Source organism: Thalassophryne amazonica, chromosome 22 (assembly GCF_902500255.1).
Source record: "Thalassophryne amazonica chromosome 22, fThaAma1.1, whole genome shotgun sequence".
NCBI classification, from domain to species: domain Eukaryota; kingdom Metazoa; phylum Chordata; class Actinopteri; order Batrachoidiformes; family Batrachoididae; genus Thalassophryne; species Thalassophryne amazonica.
Genome location: NC_047124.1, coordinates 4,060,342 through 4,082,382, shown reverse-complemented (window position 1 = coordinate 4,082,382; position 22,041 = coordinate 4,060,342). Strand labels below are relative to the sequence as shown.

General features: G+C 39.3%; 2 protein-coding genes across 3 annotated transcripts in view; one reads left to right on the top strand and one right to left on the bottom strand.

Moving 5' to 3' along the window:
- Positions 1 to 22,041, bottom strand: part of mdm2 (MDM2 proto-oncogene) — a 387,699-nt gene that overhangs the window by 230,543 nt on the left and 135,115 nt on the right. The gene's annotated exons all lie outside the window — the stretch shown is intronic.
- On the top strand, positions 1,266 to 21,470 carry LOC117503954 (CD9 antigen-like). 2 transcript variants are annotated; one of them, XM_034163269.1, is made up of 8 exons: positions 1,266 to 1,337; positions 13,599 to 13,701; positions 16,396 to 16,493; positions 17,622 to 17,696; positions 17,805 to 17,906; positions 18,284 to 18,373; positions 19,561 to 19,644; positions 20,865 to 21,470. In XM_034163269.1, exons 1-8 carry the CDS (start codon positions 1,269 to 1,271, stop codon positions 20,928 to 20,930), a joined length of 687 nt encoding a protein of 228 aa, XP_034019160.1. In that variant the 5' UTR covers positions 1,266 to 1,268; the 3' UTR covers positions 20,931 to 21,470. The 2 variants fall into 2 exon arrangements, with proteins under 2 accessions (XP_034019160.1, XP_034019161.1); XM_034163270.1 differs by lacking the exon at positions 1,266 to 1,337 and adding an exon at positions 4,450 to 4,593.

Genomic DNA, 22,041 nt, shown 5'->3' with positions numbered 1-22,041 from the left:
TCTTATGCACATGTGCAAAATCACACATACATAATAACTTGTATCTTATATACAGACATTATCACAGGTAACAATGTTTTGTTTTTTAGTGATAAATATTAAAAGCAGCAAAATAATCAAATTCAACAACCATGAACCGTTTTTTTAAATGAGTTTTTTTTTTTCTTTTTTACAGAAAACATAACTTAATAAAGTATATTAGTATTTCTTTATTTTTATTTGGGGGTTTCAAAGGGTCCTTGAGCAAGAATGAAGACCAAACTCAACTTTGTCCGTAACAAAAAGATGCCTAGAAAAACAAAAGGCCATCAAACAACTGCATTAATCACTGCAGCTCATCTAACCTGCAACAGATTTGACTATTTTTCTTCTTTGGTCCTTAAAAATTAAGACCAACTTTGTGCATCTGTGGAGCTGCAAAGAATCTGAGCTGAGTGGTCACACTGTCATCTTTGTTCCACAGAAAAATAAAAGTCACATTTCCACCAGAGCCAACCAAAAAATGTCTGACTATAGCCCAGTGACACCCACACACACACTGATGGAGTTCACCCCATATTATGTGACATCAGTTTAATGATATGATTTAAATGTTACAGTAAGTCCCTTCGGCTTCTCTCTTGTTTTTCACTCAGGGTCGCCACAGCAAATCCGAGGTGGATTTGCATGTTGAATTGGCACAAGTTTTAGGCTGGATGCCCTTCCTGATGTAACTCATGGAGAATGGGAAGGGGTGGGGTTTGAACAGGGAACTTTCCGCACTGGAAATAAGCACACTAACCACTTGGCCACCCCTACAAAATGTTACCGTAACATATAAATTGTGTTATTAGCAAGAATTTAAAACTCTCAGCAAAATCTTGGTTTCAAATTTTTATTAATTTTTCTAGTGTGTTTTGCACTTCGGGGCCACCGTACATTATGCTCGCTTTCATTTCCACCGCGGTATTTTTTGCACAATAGATTATCCATAAACAAGAAACTGTGGACGGAAGAACGGGGGATGGGTGAAGGGAGTGATAAATGGACGGATAAAGGATGAAGTGATGGACGGATGATGGATGGAGTGATGAATTCTGCGCGCAAATGCAGAGCGGCACCAGTGGCACGAGCGCGCTGCCCGTCCCCATCGGTCCAAACGCCCACAGGACAGAACAGAACTGACCAGAACTGACAAGACGCGCTAAAGGCAGCCCGAAGAAGCGCTGACGGACACGCAGTGAGAAGCTGCTCGTAAATTATCGGAGTGTTCCGGGGACGCGGCGGAGATGACGGCTCTGTCCAGCTGGGAGTTGTGCGTCAAATACGCGCTCTTCATCTTTAATTTCATTTTCTGGGTAAGACAAATACACTTTTTACCTATATATCCATTTTTACAATGAGATTCCGTTAAACTATGTCCAAATTCTGTGAGAAATCAGGTCATTAATTTAGTTCAATTAAAGAGTAAACTTTTATTTTGCGCGTAAAAAGTGGATGCGACGCTCGAGCTGCGGAAAATGATTGCTTTATTTATTATTATTATTATTATTATTATTTTTTTTTGCAATGAAAATGGAAAATGTCAAAAAGCTCCAAATGATGACTGCGGACATGTAACGCAATTTGTTCTAAATATGTGAAGTTATGCAGTGTTTTAACCACTTGCATCAGTGAGTTCTACTCCTCTGTGCACTGAAGTGTCCTTCAACCAAACAGCTCTGAATCAGGGAGCGTGGCACCACATAACCACCTCTGGTCCTGGATAGCAACCACCCAGTCAGGCAATCGGTCTGTCTCCACCTATCTGCTGCACCCTGGTAAAATGTGGGCATGTCTTTAACCTTCTCCAGCTGGGTTCCTCAACACTGAGGCACCTGCTGGGTCATAAGCAGGCCCTCCAGAACTTGCAATGTCAAGATTTCAGAAATTAATTTAACAAAGCATTAAAACATACATATATTTATATAGATGTATATATCTATGTACGTAGATCTATTTAATAATTGAATTATTTGTTGAACTGAAGAAGTCCTGACATTGCAAATTTCTGGAGGGACTGCACAGAGAAATGTTCCTCATGGCCAAAATGTACCTCAGAATGCAAATGATACTCCTCATCAGCACTGAAAAAAAACACAAAATATGAGTCTCACCTGCATAGTGATTCACTATGACTTTTGACCTAGCAAAAAGTCAGTTTAAAAATAGCAGTTTTAACATCCAAGCATGCAAGATTTGAAAGGTGCAGCTTTTTTGTCATTCTGTGATTAGCATCCACTAAGAGGAGGTAGTGAGCCATGTCTCTTAGAGGTTGCGTTCAGTCTTCTGTTTTGTCCTTTTCTTTCTATCCCTCTGCTCCCTCTCTTGTTTCTGTATGTCTCCTAACTTTTTTACTGACACAAAGATCAGTCCAGCAGGTGAATAATAAACCCAGCAGGCAGCATGTGAGTTCAGTCAAGCAGACGGCGTGCTCGTGATGTTTTTCTGAAAAGAGAAAGCGCGAGTGAGAAAGGAAGAAAAGACACTGAGAGATGGGTGAGGCTTGAGCATCGTGGAAACAAAGCTGGTGTTGTTGGTTTCACTGGGTCTACTGGGAGCATTTGGCAGCTTGAGTTCCCTCACAAACAAACGTCTGCCACACCACAGTTTCTCTTCATTTAACCAGTTTTCTGCTTGATTTTGTTGAATTATTTGAATGAGTAACTCAAACTGAAATTTCAAATTCTCCCAAACACTTCTGTTTTAAAACCCACTGAATAAGACCAGTCATGTTTTTTCCATTTCATGGCATGCAAGAAAACAGTGTTATATGGCTGTTATATTGACTGCATGAAGTTGGTGATGTGCCTGGTCCAGTTTTCCCAGTTGGAGCAGCATCTTCATGTGTCTTTGTCCCACTGGCATTAGTCCATGAGCCAGTAGACAATTTTGACCTGTTCAGGACTACTTAAGGAGACTAGCCTACACCTACAAACCAACTAGCCTCAGTGTATCATGATCTACACAAGAAGTATGGTGGCCATCCCAGGGTTTTAGCTGGAGCCAGGTAGGGGTCAAAATTGAAAAATGCTTCAATCATATTGTAAACTATACCACATTATTTGTCTGATCATAAAGATTTAAAAAAGGTATAGTTTGGACTATCTATGACTGAATGTTAGGGAGTTATGGGGTAAAAACAGCAACAATAAAAAATGACTGTCAGTTTGGTCACAGTCAAGCTAATAAATGGAATAGTTTTGACTGTGTTGATTGCTTGCTGTCCAAAGTAAAGGTCAAACAAGGTCAATGTCCATTGTATTCTATGACACATGACATGTGTTACCCCACAACTTGATAACTAAGTATAACAGATGGTGCAGACTATTCCTTTTTACAACCCAGTTCACTCAACCAATAATTTGCATCACTTTTTTACCATAATAGGAGCGACTTTAACTTTTGACCCCTGCACAAACTGGGCTTGACCTTTGTCACATTTTTGCTGTTTTTGCCCCATAACATTCAGTCATAGATAGCCCAAACTATGCCTTTTTAGAATCTTTATGAGCAGGAAAATAGTGTGGTATACCTTTTAATATGATTGGAGCTTTTTAAAAATTTGTCTGGCTACAGGTACCAACCTGGGATGGCCACCATACATTTGGTAAAGTGAGGCTGGATTCTAGGCATCGTTTAGTATTCTTAAGTGGAAACCAAAATTTTGCTTGGCCCATGGACTATATGGCAAGGATAACAGAAAGTTATATGGGGTAATTTATGACCTCTGAAAGATATATATGTTTGTTTGGTTTTTATTTATTTAACCTTTGTTTAACCAGGTTAGTCCCATTGAGATCGAGATCTCTTTTGCAAGGGAGACTGGACAATTACAAAGTTTTCAATTCATCTAACTTGCATGTCTTTAAATGTGGAAGGAAGCCAGAGTACCCGGAAGAAACCCACGCAAACATGGGAAGAACATGCAAACTCCACACAGAAAGGCCACAGGTGGGAATCAAACCCATGCCCCTCTTGCTGTGAGGCAACAGTGCTAACCACTAAGCCACCGTGCTGGTTTTAAACATTGGTTTTAAATTACAGTCTTAGATTTGATATAAAATCACTAATTAATTATATAGCAACATTTTAGAATATCTGTCATATAAATGAAGCAGTATAGGTAAGATACATATAAAAAAATGTATTATAATTATACATAATGTATATAATTAAAATGTATAAAACATTGTGGGGTCATAAATGACCTCATACAGCTATTTTAAAATATCTTGGTCGTTTGAGGGTTAACTGAACACATAGAAGACCAAAAAAAAAAAAAAAAAAAAAAAAAAAGCTTCATTGTGACCACCTGTTGTCTGCAGAGCAGGTAATCCCTGTGCTCTTCCGCCTTTCTCTGGCTCCACCCAGTTTTTGTCCCCGCCTCATAAGCAGGTGAGGCTTGTAAGGGGGTGACTCACAAAAAAAAAGTTCCCTTTTCCACAGTTTGGCTCGTAAAAAGGCTGCAGTATTTCTGTTGAGAGTTGAGTTTTGTCGGAGCTGTTTGTTGGAGCCATGGGAGGACTGCAGTGCATCAAATACCTCCTGTTTGCCTTCAACTTTCTCTTCTGGGTATGTTTGCGTCACAGCCTGTTTTATGTGGTTAAAGGATATTAAAGCGGTTTGGTCTCTTTGGTTGAAACAGGTTGACACTGAATGTAGGTCTGTGAGATTCTTATCACTGCTGCTGGACTGAATCTGGTGGTGTTTTTACGGGGAAATAACTTCAGATTAAACAAAACCCTAAACAAGTTTAAAGCTGATCTATATGCTTGAAGGAAATAAGTTCCAACCCATTGACTTTGTTTTTAAAGGTCAGCTGATGCAAATTTTAAATTAATTGGAACAATAATCCCTCTTTTTTATATTTAATTTGATGTAAACTTGACATTTTATTGGTTGTACACTAAAGAGATGGACGTGAATTGCATCTGAACAGGTTTAAATAATTTGGTTGTTTAAAGTAAAGAATTTGTCCTTTTTTTAAAAGAGGAAAATTAATTACTATTTCAGATACTGGCTGTTTGAATTTTTTTAAAAACTGAACTGTTTTTAATGTGGTAATCTCAATGGTTTACCTAAACTATAATGTAAGTGCTTTTAAACTGGCTTTAAGTGGAATTTAAAGGGGTCATATTGTGTGGTGTCTTCTTGGAGTTTAATTTGAACCTGGCTTCATGTTAAGATCCTCACAGTCTGTTCTGTCAGTACAGAAATTCTCCCATTAACAAAATTTGGGCTTAAATCAACTGGTTTTAAATATCTGATGTGTAACAAAACAGCTAACTGATCTGCAGAGGAATGGTCTATTTGAAGAGTTTGTCAGGTTTTAGAATTCATCATAGTACAGAAACAGCATTAGTGAAGGTTACAAATGATCTTCTGGCCTCAGACAGTGGACTCATCTCTGTGCTCGTCCTGTTAGACCTCAGTGCTGCTTCTGATACTGTTGACCATAAAATTTTATTAGAGATTAGAGCCTGTCATAGGTATTAAAGGCACTGCGCTTTAAATCATATTTATCTAATAGATTACAATTTGTTCATGTAAATGGGGAATCTTCTTCACAGACTAAGGTTAATTATGGCGATCCACAAGGTTCTGTGCTAGGACCAATTTTATTCACTTTATACATGCTTCCCTTAGGCAGTATTATTAGACGGTATTGCTTAAATTTTCATTGTTACGCAGATGATACCCAGCTTTATCTATCCATGAAGCCAGAGGACACACACCAATTAGCTAAACTGCAGGATTGTCTTACAGACATAAAGACATGGATGACCTCTAATTTCCTGCTTTTAAATTCAGATAAAACTGAAGTTATTGTACTTGGCCCCACAAATCTTAGAAACATGGTGTCTAACCAGATCCTTACTCTGGATGGCATTACCCTGACCTCTAGTAATACTGTGAGAAATCTTGGAGTCATTTTTGATCAGGATATGTCATTCAATGCGCATATTAAACAAATATGTAGGACTGCTTTTTTGCATTTATGCAATATCTCTAAAATTAGAAAGGTCTTGTCTCAGAGTGATGCTGAAAAACTAATTCATGCATTTATTTCCTCTAGGCTGGACTATTGTAATTCATTATTATCAGGTTGTCCTAAAAGTTCCCTGAAAAGCCTTCAGTTAATTCAAAATGCTGCAGCTAGAGTACTGACAGGGACTATAAGGAGAGAGCATATCTCACCCATATTGGCCTCTCTTCTTCTTCTTACTTATAAGGTTTTGAATAATCAGGTCCCATCTTATCTTAGGGACCTCATAGTACCATATCACCCCAATAGAGCGCTTCGCTCTCAGACTGCAGGCTTACTTGTAGTTCCTAGGGTTTGTAAGAGTAGAATGGGAGGCAGAGCCTTCAGCTTTCAGGCTCCTCTCCTGTGGAACCAGCTCCCAATTCAGATCAGGGAGACAGACACCCTCTCTACTTTTAAGATTAGGCTTAAAACTTTCCTTTTTGCTAAAGCTTATAATTAGGGCTGGATCAGGTGACCCTGAACCATCCCTTAGTTATGCTGCTATGGACTTAGACTGCTGGGGGGTTCCCATGATGCACTGAGTGTTTCTTTCTCTTTTTGCTCTGTATGCACCACTCTGCATTTAATCATTAGTGATTGATGTCTGCTCCCCTCCACAGCATGTCTTTTTCCTGATTCTCTCCCCTCAGCCCCAACCAGTCCCAGCAGAAGACTGCCCCTCCCTGAGCCTGGTTCTGCTGGAGGTTTCTTCCTGTTAAAAGGAGTTTTTCCTTCCCACTGTTGCCAAGTGCTTGCTCACAGGGGGTCGTTTTGACCGTTGGGGTTTTTCCGTAATTATTGTATGGCTTTTGCCTTACAATATAAAGCACCTTGGGGCAACTGTCTGTTGTGATTTGGTGCTATATAAATAAAATTGATTTGCTTTAACAGTGTTCATATATAGATGTCTGCTTGTTGTGAGACACACCCACATTCTCAGGGAGAGGGTGTGGCCAACAGCTATTTCAGGGAGCAGGCAGTGTGCTTTAGATTTTTTGTAAATTCATACATAACAGATTGGCTGAGACGCCTCATATTCCACCACTTCATATGGCAGCCAATAACAAACTGCCATAAAGCTACAGTCACATTAGCTACAACCTGCCCTCCATTTTCAATGAGAGGACATTTTGCAGTGACATGAGACAGCTGTCGATTTGCCGCCAGGTAGGTGGTGTCACTCAGAATAGACCAGAAGTTTATTTTTATGCAAATACTGAACACCGCGACATGGTGACTGTTGAAGCGAATGGGCAGCATGATGTTAGGTGGTTGCTCTCTTGAACAAAATAATTAAAGATGGCGGAATATACTCCAAAACAGCTTATTTCTGTATAAATCAAATGCCATATTTTATAAAAGTTGGCAAGAAATAAACACTTCTAAATCTAAAACACTAATGTAACCAGATCTCACACCTGAAGTAATTTAAGACATCTTGCAGAGATGTTGGCGTGCTCACTCTGGGAACGCCCACTGAGCCATGAAGCCAAGTGCTTGTCACCCTCATTTGTAGCTAATGTGACCGTAACATGATTATGGTGGTGGTGAAACGGGGCAACTGACAAATTTAAAGCTCAAAAGTTACTTTTGGGGTAACAGTTAGCCTTGTGCATGAACTGGGATGTGGAATAGTTTAAATAATGGGTACCGCATAGAAATTCAGTGTGTAACCTCGGTACTGTATCACTAGCAAAAGTTATCTTAAACCTATACTGTCTCTCTTTCAGCCTGTGCAACTGCTTAAATTAAGACCTAACATTTTAGTGGGTGTTAACTTAAAAACTTTAGCACACAGATTAAAACGGGAAAAAACATGCAGAATAACCATCAAATCACTGGTGGCAACCCAACTTGATTTGGAAGTTTTAAACAAAATAAAATTCTCTTGACTTGTCAATATGCTAAAATGGCTTTTTAAAAACAAATTTGCCAAGCCAAAACCAGTTCCCTCGGATAGATCTGATTTCAAAGTTAATTTTGTAGCTGTTTAAAACATATTTGGTGTCTGTCTGGTACAAACTCCTATAAATGTTTTAAACTGGTTTAGTGGTATTGAGAGATTTAGCATGTTGAATATTTTTTTAAAATATGAATTTAACCAAATTAAAGCCAGTTTAAGATCTCTTTTTGTTGTTGTTTTTAAGAGTGTAGTAGATTGTACCAAAGGGGAAAATCTCACATTTTCCAAACTGCAATGACTCTTTCTGTAGAAGTAACCATTTAACAATTAACTTTTTTTAATAAGATGCTGTTAATCAGCTCCAGCTGCTCAATAGTGAGGTACTGATTATTAGAAATGAATGACTGTTTGTTTTTCTCTGATCATACATGATCTTGATTCCATACGGGCTGGGGAATGATTAACTAAACCAGTTCACCTGGTGTCGCTGTGTCAATCTACTACTGCTTCATTTTACACCCAGAAAACTCTGGGCTCTGTGGAAAACTGGTCATCAGTCTCGGTGTGGGGATCTTCTCAAGTGTGAGGACTTGTTTGGTTTTTGCATATTTGGCAAACTGGATTTCACTTAATTACAAATGATTCTAGGTACGGTTAAGCTGGTCTAAAGTGTTTTTATTGGGAGGTTGAGACCCAGAGTGGTTCTGTGTGCAACTACGTAGAACTGAACTAACATTCATTGTACAGCTGGAGTGATCAATGTTTCATGTGTGGGAATTTATTTCAAACTATTTATTTGGTCTATAAATGTAAAATTACCATTTTTTTTCCCTTAATCTAAGATGACTAACATTTTATCTGAGAAGCAAATGAATTAAATGGGCCTGTTTTCACACTGCAGTAAAACTGAAAGGGGTGATATGTAGTTACTACTTCTGAGTATTTTTTCAGTTTTCTTTTTTAAATGCTTTTGCACTTTTTCCATTAATATGTGGAGTGTTGGGATGAAGTGGTGACTTTACTTTAGGGAACAAAGCTGTGGTTTTCTGCGGTCATGTGACTACCTGTCGACACCACATGAGGCCCTGACTGGTGTTAATGGGTGTTTTGGTCATCGTGTGTGGGTGATGACGGCACAGACGTGATGACATCAGCAGAGCTGCAAAAACAAACTCTGGCTTGACAGCGCATCGGTTTAAAAGAAACCCCTGTTGTGGACGCTCAGATTTTAAACTCCACACCACTAATTATCACATCATGTAAACACTGATTTGAGAACTTCCTCTTCATTAAAGCGCATTACACAACGGAGATGTTCAGCAGTTTAAAAAAAAATGCTCATGTAAGCACTGAAAATCTCAACCACATTTATTACTTCCCCTTGGGTGTAATAGTGATGATCAACCAGTGCTGCTTATTTCTGTATCAACTAGTAGATGCTGCATTTTCAAAGCACTTTACAATGATGCCTCACATTCTGACACTGTAAATTGCTGAACTACACATCCGGAGCATCTTGGTGATTAGGGGCCTGTAGTAAAGTTCCTGTCTGATGGATAATGAGGTTCCTCTGGTCAGGAGCCCACTGCTGTAACATCAAGACACAACTTCAGTTAAACCTTTTGCTCTATCTGATGGCCCACCAGGCCAGCCAAAACGGTACTGGACTGAACTGACCCTGTGGTCAAAAAGTCTCAGCAGGTCATCAGATCATTTAATAGCCGCTTCTTAAAATACATCTCAGACATGAGTTAGATGAGAACGAACTGGATACTCTGCAGCATCTCAATTTTTCAACACCTTACACTCCATGCGTGAGGACAACATAAGTTTGTTGGCATGTGACACCACCCTAATCATGGATTAACCTACGTGTAAATTAAAAACAGGTCATGACCCCAGAGCCATCTGCATTCAGTAAAATGAACAGGCATTGTATTTCAGCTGTGCATGTTAAATCAGTTTGGGAGGAAAAACTTGATTTCTGGCATAAAACGTTCCCCAATCCTGGTCCGTAGTCTGCTGTTGATTAGTGGAACACACCTGACTTGGCTGGTTAGTTCAGGAATAAATGGAAACTGCAGTACTTTTGACCAGGATTGGGAAATACTGGCTGGCGTGTAGCCCAGCACTGACATCAGTCACTAGAAACACGTGCACACAGAGGCTTCTATTATCATGGCTGGATCGGCTGTATAGTGTGCCTCCCATAATGCATTGCAAACTCCAGCAATGTAGGTGAAACATAAGCGATAGTCACTATAGGAATTTAAAGACGGAGGTCAGATATCAGACAAAAACCTGTGGAAGTGAAGATTTGATGCACTAGAAAAAAAATTCGGTCATCAAAACTGGGAAACTACCTGCAGCTTTGGCAACTCTACCTGTAAGACATGCTGAGGTCTGTAAATATTTGTCACTGTAAAATCCTATGCTAACCAGCACCTGTTCATACATGACTGGCTGCTGTGGTTTTACCCTCGTAAGATGGTGGGAAATGCATCCAGGAAGTAACCTCTAAGTTACAGAAATGGACATCTCCAACCTACATGAAAAACTGATGCATATAACAGCAAAGTGCCTGTTGGTGCTTTCAGGTACAAGTGACCTTGATGAAGTGACTTTCTGATGTGATGAAACCATGTGGTGCAGGTTATATTGGTTATACTGCCTGTTAAAACTCTAAAATTCTCTCTTCTAAAATACTCTTAAAAACTAAAATTAGAGTATAAACTGCTCAAATAGAAATGTGCTTTTAAGCAACGCTACATGGCTCAAATATTAACTTCAGTTTTAGCCAATCTGGGTAATAACTAGAGCCCGACCGATATAAGCCCTTTTCAAAGTACTCAATCGGCCGAAATTTTGCCGATAGAACGCCGATAATTTCTCAAACAGAACGAAATGTTTGTCGGCAATGTAAAATGTCCTTGCACCGTTTGTCCAGTAGATGGAGCTCTGATTCCATTCAACTGAGCTGCTTACACCCCGTTTAAATGTGTTCATCACCGGCCCCCGTAGTTCGCCGTCACACTGCACTGATCGGCTGACAAAAGCATACAAGTAAATTTATAAGGCTATATATCCTGAACCTATATCTAAGTTGCAGCAACAAGAGGTACAAGATCAGATGTATTTCACAACTCTTTTAAGGATATGTATTTGCTAATTTCACAGGTTTAATTCTTGATTGCGTTTTTTGAACTTAAATTCTTCTGTTATAAAGTTAATCAATGAGGACAAAGCTTGAGCTTTTAGCTCATACCTTTTTGTTAAGGGTCCAAAAAACATTTTATTCATAAAAAATAAAATATATATATAGGCCAATTTATCGATTATCGGCATTTTTTTCATCCAAATATCGTTATCAGTATCGGCCTCAAAAAATCCATATCGGTCGGGCTGTAGTAATAACAAAGCTAACTAGTTCGCCCACTTGTTTTAAAATGTCCGGCCTAGCTAGCTAGCTCAACTATTTACCCTGTAATTTGGACAAAAGTTAATTTGTTCAGTTTTAACAGAATATCCTGGTCAAGTGTTAACCTTAATGACGTTTCTACCCAGTCAATGGGTTCCAACTAAACTAACTCTACAAGTTTAATTACTACTTCTAATAAGTAACAAGCTGTTTAACTTGTTCCGCTACACCACATAGATGAACTAGTTCCTGGTCTGACTGCAGCCGTCCAGCTAAATTCTGCAATAAACCTAAAATGCAGAAGTGTGAACACTAAAAGCTACAAGTTTCTGAAATATAACTTCTTTCTTGTAACAAAGTGCACTGATCGCTTGGTTTTGCTGCTGTACACATTTAAAAGGTGGCTGTAAGGAGCATCGCAGACAGTGCGGTTTGTCTTGGTTGTCTTAATGATGCTGCAGAGTGCCGCTGTGGTTACTGAGAACTAATGGAACTCTCAGGAGGAAAAACCTGTTTACTTCATGATGCTTCTTGCCGTTAAACAACCCGCGTCTGTGTTCACTCACTCATCTTCAACTGCTTACTCCAATTAAGGGTCACGTGGGGGGCTGGAGCCTATCCCAGCAGTCACAGAGCATGAGGCGGGTTCACACTGGACAGGACGCCAGTCTGTCGCAGGGTCACACACAGACAAACACACACATTCACACCTACGGACAATTTAAAGTATCCTGTCCATCTAACCTGCGGGAGGAAGCCGGAGCACCCAGAGGGAACCCACACAAACAAGGGGAGAACATGCAAACTCCACGCAGAAAGGCCACAGGTGGGAATCAAACCCGTGAGCTAACAGTGCTAACCACTAAGCCACCATGCTGCCCCAGTCGCTGTACGTTGGTACCAAAATGTTGAGTATCCTGTCTTTTTAATTTAGACTCAATTTCTCCCCCCAATCAAAGTTGGTGTGGTGGCAGATGTACAAGAGAGCTCTGGTTTTAGCAGCCAGTTTTTTTGTTTTGTTTTTATTTTCTCTCCCTCTCTTGCACATGGTGTGCTCATAAGGCCTTGTACTCATGGTCAGCAGATGTGTTGTTGCAGAGCGCCGTCTCTTTTGTCTGGAAGCCACATTGTGTAACCAGTGTGTCTGACTGATAAATCACGCAGTGGAAATATTTGGGTGTCGACACGTACTTTTTGTTGCTTGGGAGATGCAACAAAATATCAACAGCATGATGGGATACGAACACAAAGATGTTGCCTGTTCACGTGCCGTGTGTGACTTTCTTTTCCTGAAACTAGTATAATTTAAATCAGATACTAGTCAGAATTAAAGTATAATTTTTTTTTTTTTTTTTTTACCTGTCCTGTGGGCATAATATAATTCAGATTTTAGTTCCCCTTAATGCTACTGTCTTCTGAGAGACGGCCTCGTCCTGATATCCACCCTCATGGACTCGGACTCTGAAGAATATAAAAAATGAAACCTGAGGAATGCTAACATTCTGTATCACATAGTTTGCTCAGTTATTTAAGCTGTTGCTAGTTGAGGCAGTCTTGAAAAAGGGGTAAACTGATTGAATAAGATCTTACGCTTTGAGTGTCTGATGCAGATGGGAAAGTGGTATAATATAAATGCAGTCAATTTTATTTTATCTGTCACTTTGTAAGGAGCCAAGAATGTGTTCAAATCAGGCAGTCGAACCCTTAACTGACTTATGAAGGAATTAACCAAACAAAACCTAAAATTCACAAACTTTAAAAATGAGCAACACTTATGAATCTTGCATGATTTCTATCCACTTGGATTATTATATTATAAAGAATTAATAAATGTAAAGTGAGGTTAATATCATTTGATCATAAATTAAATGGATAAAATTGGGCTACTAAAACGATATTTCCATTATACAGGACACCAAAAATATGTATCATGTGATATATCAAAATACCTGAGCAACTACAAAGTCTAGGCAAATAAAACTAAACACATCACATGACATTCAAATGACAAGGAACTATTTAGGTGTTATATGAAAGTGACTAAACTTCTGTGGCGGTAAACAATATGATGCATTAAAGTAATGTGATCCTTCGTGTGGAGATTTGATATTGTAGCTGCTGTGAATTCTGTAAACCGTTTGGTATGTTTGTTCACCGACAACCACACCTGCTCCTAATCCATCAACAAATCATTTTTTTTAAATATATATATATTTGTGTGTGTACAGTTGGGAGGTACTGCAGTTCTTGGTGTGGGACTCTGGCTGCGTTTTGATTCCAGGACAGCAGGACTGTTTGAAGGACAGGACTCTCCTTCAGTCTTCTTCACAGGTGAGATCTTTGAACAAGATGAATCATATATGCTTTAGTTTGACAAAAATGGTCTCATTATCTTGCAACTTAAAGACCTCGGGTGGTCTTCTTTCTAGAGATAATCATAACCTATGAACGCCCATCTTGATTCTGACTCCATAACGTGTATGTAATACTACAGTTGCCTTTTATTGCAGTAACACAATGCAGCTTGTCCTCAAGATCATTAAAATTTCATCTCCACTGGAATGTGTGATGTTCTATAATGGACTTGTGGGACAGCTGTGTCTTCTGAGGGTAAAATTAAGATAAGTCTACCTTAGCGCCTAATGCATGTTGTAAATATATCATTAAGGGGAAAAAATGCCTTTGGCAACTCGGTCATTAACGTACTAACATTCACTTATCTCGTTCTAGTTGATTTTTAAACGGTAGCTTCAGTGTTGTCTGGTTCTGCTGCTAACTGTAATCTTAAAGTGCTTTTATTGGCATGCTGACATTAGCATGTTGGCATTTTATACTAGTTTTGGCGTGACAACCTCTCGTGACTTCCATATAGGCCTTTGTAACACTAACAGATTCCTTCTTCACCAGCTCTGCTGTAAAAATGCTAATATTTAGCTCTTAGCATGGCAAAATTGGCATAGTTTTAGACGGATAGCGCAGGAATGGTTTTGTGCAAAAATGTGTCCATTTGTCCTTTGACAGATTTGTATTTAGGTCTAGTTTGTAAATGGAAGCTAGTTATTGTGGAGAGCAGCTTGCTCTGCATTGTGCATTCAAACCAGATTAAAGACTAAATGTAAAAGCATTCTGTCAGTTTTTAAAACCAAACAATCGTTCTCTTAAACTGTAAAAATTGAGGACAAATTGCCTTCAACAGCAGAAATAAAACTAAAATAGCTGTAAGTTGATTTAATGACTGAGAATTTTGAAAGTTGGACCTGGACTGATTATTTTAATGTTCGATGTTGTTGACATTAATGAGCAAAGCTCATTATCTGTGTATATTTCATCAAACAATAATCTAAAATTGAATTATTGTTGCAGAACCTCAAAGTAATGAGGCTACTTCACAAATGTCGTTACGGTTCTTTTTTTATGACAATATTGTAATGTAAAGAAGTTTTTAGCCCTTCACCCTCTATGCTATACTCTTCATGTTCTTTGAGATTTAAATTATAGGTGAAGCTTAGAAATAAAAGACAAGTTATTGAAGAAACGCTGTTCAATAGTTTATCACAATGCTTCCGATTTTTTTTTCTCTTTTTTGTCGTAGCGATGAAATTTAAATTAAAAAAACTGAAATTGTAGCATGCATATGTCTTTCAAATTGGAGATCACGCCCACATTTTGTGGCATAATTGAGAATGACAGCTATGAGTGTCTGGCCTTTCTTTGTGAAAAAAGAGACCAATTTAGGATTTTAGTGCTGTAAAATTTACGTTGTTCAAATATTTTCTACTTTAAAATACTCAAGTAAGCTAATTACCACACTAGGAATACTTACAAAGCAGGTCTCCACGGTTCGGGCCATTCAAGGATCGATTCAAAGCTAGAATGGCGGCACCACTACTACAAAAACATGTTGCGTCTGTAGCAATGCTAATTTGCGGAGTTTTATTTCACACAGTTCGCACCCTTCAAGGATTGAAAGGATTGCTTCGTCTGCCATTGGTTTGTGGCTTTTTACGACAATGTTGTCCGTTTTGTGGCTTTTCCCCCCAACGGGCAGATTTTTCTACCAATAAGAGTGAGCATCGCTTCACTCGTATAACTCTGTCCCAGGTGTCACATTTAACACTGCAGATCCTTAGAGGCATTAACTGGGTGAGGGGTGTAGTGAGGGTTTGGCCAGCAGGGCGGCGCCTGCAGCAGAGACAGCCACACACAGCTTCCATTCTTTGCTGGTGCACAGTGACGTCTTTGTATTGGGACAAACTGTCATAGACAATCTTTTAGCTCCTCCCTCTGCTCTTTGTGCGTCGCCTCCATCAAACTGATAAGCAAAGTGGGCAGTTCGGCAACAATGGATTGTTTTGAAATGACAAACATCTTAATAACAGTTTAGAACGTTGGAGGTTTAGACTGAGTTACAAACACTTCTGTAACTTAACAGCTGCTGTTTGTTCAGTCAAATAAAACCTGATTCTCATCTCTGTTCCATCTTTATTTTCTTCAACTTGTGGAGTGACTTCACAGAACCAAACGAAGAAACATCATGCAAATTTTTATTTTGCATAAAGAGAACTAGAATAACCTGTTGGAGACTCAGATGTACTTTTCTACATTGTAGATGTTTGTGACTGTGCTCGGACATCATTTAGGTTATAGTGGTGAGGGAAGGTGTGGCTGAATAACTCTAATATTAAACTGTAATCGACCCTGTCCACATATGGATTGTCTGTGCATGTGACGGGTTCATTAAGATGTCCAATAAAGCTGAACTGTTAAGTTTATATCTTTACGTGTAAATGGAACTGAAGTATTTCCCCAGAAATCAAACCTGGAGCTTGTTGCTCCCTAAATTAATGGGAGTGTAAAATCAATCTGAAAAATCCATGAATTTCATGGAAACTAAAATTGTCCTGATTTGTGCACAAATGAACAATGCATTCCTTTCCTACAGTAATGAATCCTAAACTGTGAGTCAGTCTGTAGACCTCCTGTTTTGATGATGCACACTTGTGTGTGTGTGTGTGTGTTTTGTAGGTGTGTACATCCTGATTGCAGCAGGGGCTCTGATGATGATAGTCGGCTTCCTGGGCTGCTGTGGAGCCATAAAAGAGTCGCCGTGCATGCTGGGATTGGTGAGTCTTTTATTTGTTACTGATGTGCATACCGGGTTTCCACTTAAGTTCCCATAAACCACAAATTTGTGTTCAACCATCATACAAGTGTAGCAGCTTGCTCTGCATTGTGTATATGACTCCTCCCACTCGCTCCATTTGGGACGTGAACTCACGACCCCCAGCCTGGGAAGCAGACCTCTGACCAGCTGGCTAAAATCCCAAGCTGTGGCCAAAATATCCTTTGGCTGTCAGGGGAGTGAGGCCTACTGACTACCATATGCACAGCGACTCCTGTTGGCCTCCGTCACACTAGCATGTGCATCATTGCAGTTTTTTTTCTAAATACATAGACTCCAGATATTCTAACTACTGTCTGGCATTAGCTTATGTGGTTTTGTCTGCAGTTGGCACCAACTGCATGTGCTAATACTAACATTAGCATCTCTTTAATAGACTACAGGTAGTGAAACATAAATGGCTGTATGCACCACATCAATAACTCCCAGAAAACCTTCAGCACTGGGCTGATCTGCCCCTTGTCATCAGTGTGGCCATGAGAAGGGATTAAAATTTAAGATTGTAATATGTTGAAGCACTGAAGAAACTGATTATGCATACACCTTCAACCGCTTATCTGGGATTGGGTTGCACGGTCAACAGCTCCAGCAGGGGACCCCAGACTTCCCTTTCCAAGGCCACATTAATCACCTCTGACTGGGGGACACAGAGGCGTTCTCAGGCCAGTGTGGAGATATAATCGCTTCACGTAGTCCTGGATCTTCCCGGGGTCTCATCCCAGCTGGACGGGCCTGGAACACCTCCATAGTGAGGCGCCCGGGAGACATCCATAACCTCAGCTGGCTCCTTTCAACATGGAGCAGCAGCTCTACTCCGAGTTCCCCACAAATCTTCTGTCAGTGAATATTTTTGATTACAATCTAAAAATGTTACAAGTGGGTTTTCTTGTCTTTCCTGCAAAGACAAGGTAAAATGGTATTTAAGCAAAGGATGATGTCTCATTTGACTCTACTGCATGAAATGGGGCACATATCATGAGCGCTTGCTGTAAAATAAACTGGCTTAGACGTTGCTGTCAGAGCATTTGACTTTTCTGTAAATGAAAGTGGACTCTTCTATTGTTTTTAGTTCTTCTTCTTCCTGCTCCTCATCTTTGCTGTGGAAGTGGCTGCTGGGATCTGGGGCCTCTCCAACAAGGACCGGGTACACGACGGCCGCACAATTTCTATTCTAAAATCTTTCAGACGTAATGCATTGTCACGGTTTCTTTTTTGCTGTGCATTTAAAGTTGTTCTATAATTTTGTGTTTAGGTGGTGGAAGACGTGACAGAGTTTTATAAACAGACCTACACGAACTACAGGGACACCAAACAGGAAGCACTGAAGGAGACGCTCCGCCTCATCCACTTTGGGGTGGGAACAAACTTACCACTTCTTCACGTGTTTAACACACTGACAGTGGAGGCTTAAATTTGATCCAAAATCCATTTAAATTGAACTTGGAGTAGATATTTAATCAGATTTCATTAACTGAGGTTTTTAAGTGACTTTTAAATTCTATTAATGTTACATTAACTGCAGTTGTCTTGCATAGTTTAAGTGCAGGTGCAAACTAAGCTTCAAACCCTCACCCTGCTACCCTCCACCACTCAAGTGGGCACGACTGCAACTGTCCACTTCAATTTATGATGCAAAGAAATCTAATCCTGACAATTTCTATTCACGTTAGAAGAAAAAGATAGTAAAAATCATGTACAGTTTAACACCATTTCCTTTCTTTTCGGTCTCAGCTGAACTGCTGCGGCCCCACAGGGACGGTGATTGACGCAATAAAAGACACCTGCCCCAAGCAGCAGGGGCTCGAGCAGCTCATCACAAAGGTAACGAAACCCCGGCTACACTAAAATGCAAAATGGAGCCTAATCACAAAATGGGGTAAAATGTATTGGAACAGAGCAGACGGACTCCAAATATGATTAAGTACTTAATTTTTTTTTTTTTTGTGAAATGGGGACTAGCAGACCCAGTGGTTGAAGTTTCATCTCTTGAACAACAGATGGCACACCTGGCCCAAGTACATGTACTAAGCACATCTTGCAAAAACAAACTCCAAACAATGACATAAAAGTACTTATTTGGAGTCGGTCTGCTCCATTTGGTTACATTTTACCCCCACTTCGTGATTACCAGTCCCCATTTAATATTTTAGTATGGCCCACGAAACCCAGCTACACGGTGAACATGCTGATGGTTTCTCCTGCTTTCAGTAGATTAGTTTTATCTTGTTCAGTGTTGGACATCAGGACAAAATTTCATCAAATACCCCCCAACTCTTAAGAAAATGCCACAACAGTAACAGGATGAATGATGAGCTGCTAAAAGCTAACAGCATGACTGTTAAAGTAACTCATTTAAACTTGTCTTCACAGTTCAATTATTAATCACGTCAGTGAACATGCTCAAAAACAAATTAAATTACACGGTACCTTTTTTTTTTTTTTTTTCCCCATTCCAGCTCAGTGCTTCTTCATCCAAAACAAATCACTTATTTCTTCAGAACGATGCTGTGACTCCGTTTCTTGGTTACAAACTCTCCCTCCAGGAAACGCCAAAAATAGACTCTGGAAAGACCTTCAAAATAAAAGCACACAGGAAGTAGTCTCAGTACTAGCAAATTACGTTTCTATAAAGCAATTCAGCTCAAGAAAACGGTATTTTAACAATACTGTGTTGGTATGAGCCCTTTCTGAGCCACAGCTTCATGCAGGTTGAAACTGAAGAATATGAAAACCTAAGTTTGACACTAATCTACCTAGATTTTTTTTTTTTCCTTATCCTCTTCTGTGATTGGGGTGGGGGGAACAGTCATCATAACACACCCTAAGAGTGCTGGGATAAGCTTCATGAATACAGCTGTGGCACATTTCCTTGAAATATTGTGATGGTTTTTGAGGCAAAATCTCACCCCCCAATCTGGGTTGACATATTTACATTGTAGATGTGTTTGTGTTTAAAAAAACAAAAAACAAAACAAAAAACACTCAATTTGTTTATCCCCTGCACCCAGAGCTGTCCAGCTGCTATAGATGAGGTGTTCAACAGCAAACTGCACATCATTGCAGGTGTGGGCATTGGCATCGGAATCATCATGGTGAGTCTGTTTGACTGATGGGGAAATGAAAACAAATTCTGCACACACTCATAGTCCCATAACACAAGTTAAAATGGTCATTCTTGTGCCCTTATAGGTGGGTGATTCTTAGACTACGGGCACTTATGTCCTTTGATCATATTGTATGAAAAACAGAAAAAATGGGAAATTTCACACTTTTATAGTTATCTTTATAATGAAAGTGTATTAAATTTGTTCTAGTAGTCTATGATGACTTTTTCAGCATCATTATATGCAAATATTGCCGTTTTGTGCTTATCCCACACCCAGACTTTTGATCTTCAATGATAAAAATGAATGGTAAACGTTTTTTCTAATGTTTTAAAATAATCAAAACATAATTGGGGTATTCAATGTCATACAACTGATTTTTTTTTTTTTAAACAAAATGTAGTTGTCCCACACTATTGCCGTAATTTCCACCACAACACTGTAATGTCCCTAAACAGTTTGTATGAAAGATTGTTTGGGTAGTTTCTATGGAGATAAACAGTGACATCAGAGCACATGTATATAGCGCCAAATCACAACAAACAGTTGCCCCGAGGCGCTTTATATTGTAAGGCAATGGTGTGGTGGAAATTACATTTACAAGGCCAATAGTGCCTGTAGTTAAAGAATCACCCAGGTATGGAATGTTTTCCCCTCTTTCTGTATATAGTTTAATTTATCCATTTGTCTGTACTCCAGTGTTTTGCCATTTGCAGCAACATGTGTAGACATGCAAATTGGTGATGTCGTCATAAATTGTGAATAATTGGTACCAACAATAAAATCCTCCGAGCAGATTGAAGCCACCATTTGATCCTCCAACATGAGAAGCTTGTCTCGCTCTTCAGCAGAAGACCATCTTCAGATTTTAGTTCTTTAAAAAAGTGTTGATTGGGGGGGGGGGGGGGGGGCACAGTGAAGAAGTAAAGTTCTGCACATGAGCAAAAACGTGTAATGTGACTAAATGATGGGTAACAGTAAATATAGCTCATACAAATTTTTGCAGAAACTATTAAACTCTGGGCAAAAAACTGAGATGGTTTAATACCTCACAAGATGAAGACAAATATTTAAAGTGATGAACCGTATCTTAATGTGTGAGTATTTGGAGGAACTTAAGTTTTTAAAACATTCTGACTCTTGAAGCGAATCACCGCAGTGGATTTTTCTGGCTCATAACTCCACGTTCTGTGTTCTCGTCTCTTCAGATTTTCGGGATGATCTTCAGCATGATGCTCTGCTGTGCCATCAAGAAGTCCAGGGACTTTGTCTAGATGACTTAATTTTTTTTTTTTTTTTTTTTATCATCATGTGTCCTGCTTTAGTTTTTAATAATCAACCATCTGCTCATAATGTTCCTTTTTAGTTGACCGTTGGTTCCGTGCAGGATGGTGTGTTGACCTGTGACTGTATGGAACCAGATCTGATGTTTCTTTAGACTCTGAGGCTGTCGTCCTCACACCTGATAAAACAGATGTTTGGATCAAAATAAACAAAAAAAATCTGCATTTCAAGCCAGATTATTGGTTTTGTTTCCACAGCTCTGCTGCCCCCTGGAGGACGACAGTGAAAGTTTTGTAGGTTTGAAGATTTTGTCTGCGCTTCAGAGTTTATGTGAAATGCTTAAAGGTCTGCCTGTGATGACTGTTAACATATGTTTTGAAGCTAAATTCATTTTACTGTGCAAATAACTATTTTGCTCATTCCTGATGTTACGTGACTTTATTTTTAAACAATAAATGTATAACTGAAGTTTTATTCATAGAGTGCAGTTGAAGTTCCTGTGTCTAATAAATGAACTACAACAGTTCCAGTAAAATGGATCTTTCAATATTTTACACGCCATAAAACACTGATCACTTTTGAGGTTTGGGGCATGCAGGAAATGAAATCAAAGTGTAACTGGCTGCAAACAAAATAGTCTGAACAAAGTTGATGCCTCCATCTCTAAACCCAAGCGGTCCGATTTCAAACTGTATCGAAGCCACTTAAACTAAGTGATGGTCCATGAACCCACGGCCAGTTTTGAGGTCATTTGTGTGACCAACCAGTCTACACTCTTAAAAACTGTTACTGTGCTCTACTCAAATTTTTGGTGAAACATTTTACACTTAAAAATAGAGTAAATTTAAAAAGGCTGTGAAATTTCTATATACTTGATCTTGGTAAATTTAAGCAAAAATATTAAGTATGTTAGTCATCTCCAAATGTTTTGAATGAAATCACCAAACAAATCAAGTATATTTCATGAATGCTATTTCAATGAAATAAACACGTGGTCTCCCTAGGGAGGTCTTGCAGGCACGCCCAACTGGCAGCAGACCCCGGGGAAGACCCAGGAATGCCTCAAGATCCCCCCAGGAAGAGTTTCAGGACTTGGCTGAG

Bases quoted from the DNA above. Each gene is read 5' to 3' on its own strand.
- LOC117503954 (XM_034163269.1), top strand. From the start codon at position 1,269: ATGACGGCTCTGTCCAGCTGGGAGTTGTGCGTCAAATACGCGCTCTTC. The intron at 17,697-17,804 runs GTACACGACGGC...TTTTGTGTTTAG, and splicing joins GCCTCTCCAACAAGGACCGG to GTGGTGGAAGACGTGACAGA. The intron at 17,907-18,283 runs GTGGGAACAAAC...TTTCGGTCTCAG, and splicing joins TCCGCCTCATCCACTTTGGG to CTGAACTGCTGCGGCCCCAC.